The 4,869-nt window shown below is 38.5% G+C and overlaps 1 protein-coding gene across 1 annotated transcript; it reads right to left on the reverse strand.

Annotated features, from left to right (window-relative positions):
* Positions 1-5: 5 nt before the first annotated feature.
* On the reverse strand, positions 6-4,866 carry LOC130551102 (nebulin-like; the record flags this gene model as incomplete). Its single annotated transcript, XM_057328656.1, has 18 exons — positions 6-101; positions 231-338; positions 426-530; positions 791-994; positions 1,088-1,399; positions 1,516-1,623; positions 1,734-1,838; positions 1,933-2,008; positions 2,044-2,180; positions 2,271-2,582; positions 2,706-2,813; positions 2,925-3,029; positions 3,158-3,361; positions 3,462-3,773; positions 3,871-3,978; positions 4,063-4,167; positions 4,296-4,499; positions 4,687-4,866. Coding segments are annotated over 18 exons (2,889 nt in total), but the record flags the coding sequence as incomplete, so codon positions are not given.
* Positions 4,867-4,869: the final 3 nt, after the last annotated feature.

The raw sequence follows: 4,869 nt of genomic DNA on the forward strand, positions 1-4,869 counted from the left end.
TTAGCTGAGTTCAATGCAAGCATGATCAGAGGATCATCCTGGACGCAGCGGGCTCCGATGTGATGACCAACTTGCTTACGATAACCAGTCTTGTACTTGTACTGCATGTGAAAATTAAAACAGTATTCAGGATTTTTCCTATTTCTATGTAATAGGGTAATGAAATGGAAAATTGCAATCAACTTGTAATATCAGTGACTTTATATAAACTGGTCATGGTATGCACTCACATCACTGATAATATCTCTGGACGCTTTGGCAGCTTTGATGGCGACAGCATCAGATTTGAGGTCATAGCCCTTCCTGAAGATGTCTTCAACTGCTTGTCTGTATAGTTTCTGTAGGCAGAGTATTTTATTTAAGTGATACTGTATATATCTGTTATTGAAATAAAACAGAAATGACGATGATTAAGTGATACATACCCGACTATTGTTCATTGCATTGGCAGTTGAGAGCACAATCTCTGGAGTATCAGGAGGGATGTGGATCTTGGTCTTTTCTGTCTCCCACACTGCATGGTAGTCACGCTAAAATTAAACAATATGTTGTCAATGTTGTTCCAATACTGGAGCTTAAACAATGGAACATTTAAATAAACTTAATTCACATGCAGTATTTTATTATGCGATCAGGCTTATGCAAAGAAAATAAAAATAGGAAAAAAGAAGAGTGTTCTTAATTCAGTTTTAAATGGCATGTAACTCTGTGTGTGAGTACAACATTTTGCTTTTATAGGTCAATATGATTTAAATATTTTTTTCTAAAATCAAGTATTGACTTTACTAACCTGATTCATAATTTGAGCATTTGTCTTGGCAAGCACCAAGGGCATGGACTGCATGTCTTGTGTAAATTTAAACCTGTCTGGTTTTTGTTTGTACAGTCTATCACTGAGGATCTCAGCTGCTTTCTTTGCCTTCAGGACCTCAAGTGAGCCTATGGGGACCCATCCTACACCTGTCATGAACTCCATGTCTGCTTTGTACACGGCCTGAAATGAAGATAATGTTAATTTGAAACACTTTACAGTTCATATTTTATGAAGTTAAAACTTTAAAATAAACTCAATGACACTGTCACTCACATCACTACGTAGATCATAGACCTTCCTGGCCTGAACAACATCATTGGAGTCTGGCAGGCAGGTCCAGTTGTGCAGGTAGGTTCTGTAGTTGGCATCATTGACTTGGATCTGGCATTTCTTAGCCAGCTCAAGAGTCAACATGTCCACAGGAAGGTGAAACTTGGTCTTGGATTTGTTAAAGTCCTTCTTGTAGAGAGCATCACTAGCAATCTTAGCTGAGTTCAATGCAAGCATGATCAGAGGATCATCCTGGACGCAGCGGGCTCCGATGTGATGACCAACTTGCTTACGATAACCAGTCTTGTATTTGTACTGTAGAAAAGAAAGGGTTTTTATATTCTAAAAGTTACTCTAAATTTTAGTAGGTAATTAAAAAAGCAATGATAACAAAGCAATGATAATAATCATAATGCTAAAAAAGTGCTCACATCACTGATGATATCTCTGGATGCCTTAGCCACTTTAATCGCAATAGCATCTCCACGCAAGTCATAGCCCTTCTTCTTAGATTCTTCATTGGCAAGTTTATACCTTTTCTAAAATTGAAAAGAATTAGACAGAAAGTCATTTCTTCAGATTTAAGGATCTTACTTAAAAATGTTAAAACCATACAACACATGACCTGGACAATATTACAGACACATACCTCACTGTAATTTATATTGTTCTGCTTTGCCAACAGAACCTCCATGCAGTCAGGCATAATGTGGATTTTGGTCTTTTCCTTGTCCCAGACTTCAGTGTAAAGTTTCTGTTTAAGTGGAATAAATTGAGAAATTTGTGTGCTTTTATTTTTCTTTAAAGAATAACAACGGTCTCAAATGAGCAGATTTACTGCATTTTACCTTGTTGCCGGTGGTAGCATTACTTTTAGCTAAGGCCATTGGCATATCTTCAGTTGTAAGGGTGAACTTGAAGTTTCTTGGGTGCTGACNTCTTCAGTTGTAAGGGTGAACTTGAAGTTTCTTGGGTGCTGACGATATTTCCTTTCGCTCAAGATTTCACCAGCCTTTTTCACTTTTTCGACATCAATCGAACCTATCGGGACCCATCCGAGACCTTGAAGCCATTTCAGATCAGCCTTGTATACAGCCTAAGAACACGCAAACACAAAAAGAATGGTTTGGTTACATCTTATATAGCCAAAGCATGTGTTTTGAGACCACAGTGTTTTAAAACTTACATCACTCTGGAGGTCATAGACTTGTCTGGCCTTGACAACGTCATTGGAGTCTGGCAGGCAGGTCCAGTTGTGCAGGTAGGTTCTGTAATTGGCATCATTGACCTGGATCTGGTTCTTCTTGGCCAGTTCAAATGCCAGCATGTCCACAGGAAGGTGGAACTTTGTTTTGGATTTGTCAAAGTCCTTCCTGTAGAGAGCATCACTGGCAATCTTAGCTGAGTTCAAGGCCAGCACGAGCAGTGGATCATCTTCAACGCAGCGGGCTCCGATATGATGACCAACTTGTTTACGATAACCAGCCTTGTATTTGTACTACAGTGAAATAGTTAAAGAACAATTAGTGTGAAGACAATTTTAGAAAACAATTGTATACTGTACATTCTATACCAAAAACAGAGAAACTATAAATTAATAGGTACAAATGGAAATACTCACATCACTGATAATATCCCGAGAAGCTTTAGCTACTTTTATAGAAATGGCATCACCACGCATGTCATAGCCTTTCTTTTTAGCCTCCTCATTGGCAAGCTTATATAATTTCTAGATATGAAAACAAAAGTATGTCACTATTTCAAACGTTCACTAAATATTAACAAAGCAATCAAAGACTATGAGGAAAAATCATAGGAAATTTTCTCATGGATGACTCACCTCACTGTAGTTGATTTTGTTCTGCTTGGCAAGCAATATTTCCATTGTATCCGGCATGACGTGGATTTTAGTCTTATCTTTTTCCCAAGCTTCCACATAGGTTCTCTAAAGTGTAAAGAGAAAATTGTAAGACCCATGTGCAAATGATATATACATTTTATAATAGAAAAAGATGAGGAATGGAATATTTGAAACACAATGAATTTGGTGTAGTGCTGATCAAAGCATTCTACCTTGTTCATAACGCCTGCATTGGCTTTGGCCAAAGCAAGTGGCATGTCTTCAGTTGTGAGGGTGAACTTGAAGTTGCTTGGATGCTGACGATACTTTCTTTCACTCAAGATTTCTCCAGCTTTCTTTGCTTTCTCAACATCAATAGAACCAATTGGCACCCATCCAATACCTTGAAGCCATTTTAAATCAGCTTTGTACACAGCCTTGGAGGAAACATAAGCAAAAATAATTGATATACTGTGTCTGCATAAACTTGACCAACGTATGGCAAATCTGTATTAAGATTCAGTGTGGTACACGTACATCACTCTGGAGGTCATAGCCTTGTCTGGCCTGGACAACATCATTGGAGTCTGGCAGGCAGGTCCAGTTGTGCAGGTAGGTTCTGTAATTGGCATCATTGACCTGGATCTGATTCTTCTTGGCCAGTTCAAAGGCCAGCATGTCAACTGGAAGGTGGAACTTAGTCTTAGATTTGTTAAAGTCCTTCTTGTAGAGAGCATCACTAGCAATCTTAGCTGAGTTCAAGGCCAGCATGAGCAGTGGATCATCTCGGATGCTAAGGGCTCCGATATGATGACCAACTTGCTTACGATAACCAGTCTTGTACTTGTACTGTAAAAAAAAGAAAAAAAAAACATTTAAGCCAAGAGTTGGTGCTTCAATGTACCATTTCTATTATCTTTTAGAGGTTATAACTCAGAATACTCACATCACTGGCAATATCCCTGGAGGCCTTGGCTGCTTTGATGGATATAGCATCATTGCGCAGGTCATAGCCCTTCTTCTTAGCTTCTTCATTTGCAAGCTTGTATAATTTCTAAGAAAACGTTCAGATGAAGAATTTAAATCCATGAACTGGTATCCAAAAACATCCTTTATGTACCACTTGTGTCAAACTTACCAAGCTGTAGTTGGCTTTGTTTTGTTTAGCAAGTACAACATCCATAGCATCTGGCATGACATGGACCGTTGTTTTGTCCTTGTTCCAGGCTTCAACATATTGTTGCTGTGAAATGAGTGTGAATTTAAAATTAAAATACATTTTAGATGCTCTGTCAAATCCACAAAGTAACAAAATGAATAAGTAAGACAATTCAACATGGATGTGTTACTGTATATTATTTATATCCCCACCTTGTTCACGATATTATTGTTGGTTTTAGCCAAAACTAATGGCATGTCTTCAGTTGTGCTGGTGAACCTGAAGTTGCTTGGGGGCTGACGATATTTCCTTTCGCTCAGTATTTCTCCAGCCTTTTTTGCTTTTTCAACATCAAGCGAACCAATGGGAACCCACCCAAGTCCTTGAAGCCATTTCAGATCAGCCTTGTAAACAGCCTAAGAGCACACATAAACAAATACAATAATTGTTACTAACACTCCGTACAACTGTTAACTTTTTCTACCTATCAACACAAATCAAGATAGTTGGAACACAACCAATTAACCAATCAGCCAAAAAAAAAAAAAAGAATTTGTAAACAAATAAATTAATATTTCTCGAAAGAAGCTGGATATTACGTACATCACTCTGGATGTCATAGACTTGTCTGGCCTGGACAACATCATTGGAGTCCGGCAGGCAGGTCCAGTTGTGCAGGTAGGTTCTGTAGTTGGCATCATTGACCTGGATCTGGTTCTTCTTGGCCAGTTCAAATGCCAGCATGTCCACAGGAAGGTGGAACTTTGTTTTGGATTTGTCAAAGTC

The sequence above is a fragment of the Triplophysa rosa genome, unplaced genomic scaffold, assembly GCF_024868665.1.
Source record: "Triplophysa rosa unplaced genomic scaffold, Trosa_1v2 scaffold631, whole genome shotgun sequence".
NCBI lineage: Eukaryota > Metazoa > Chordata > Actinopteri > Cypriniformes > Nemacheilidae > Triplophysa > Triplophysa rosa.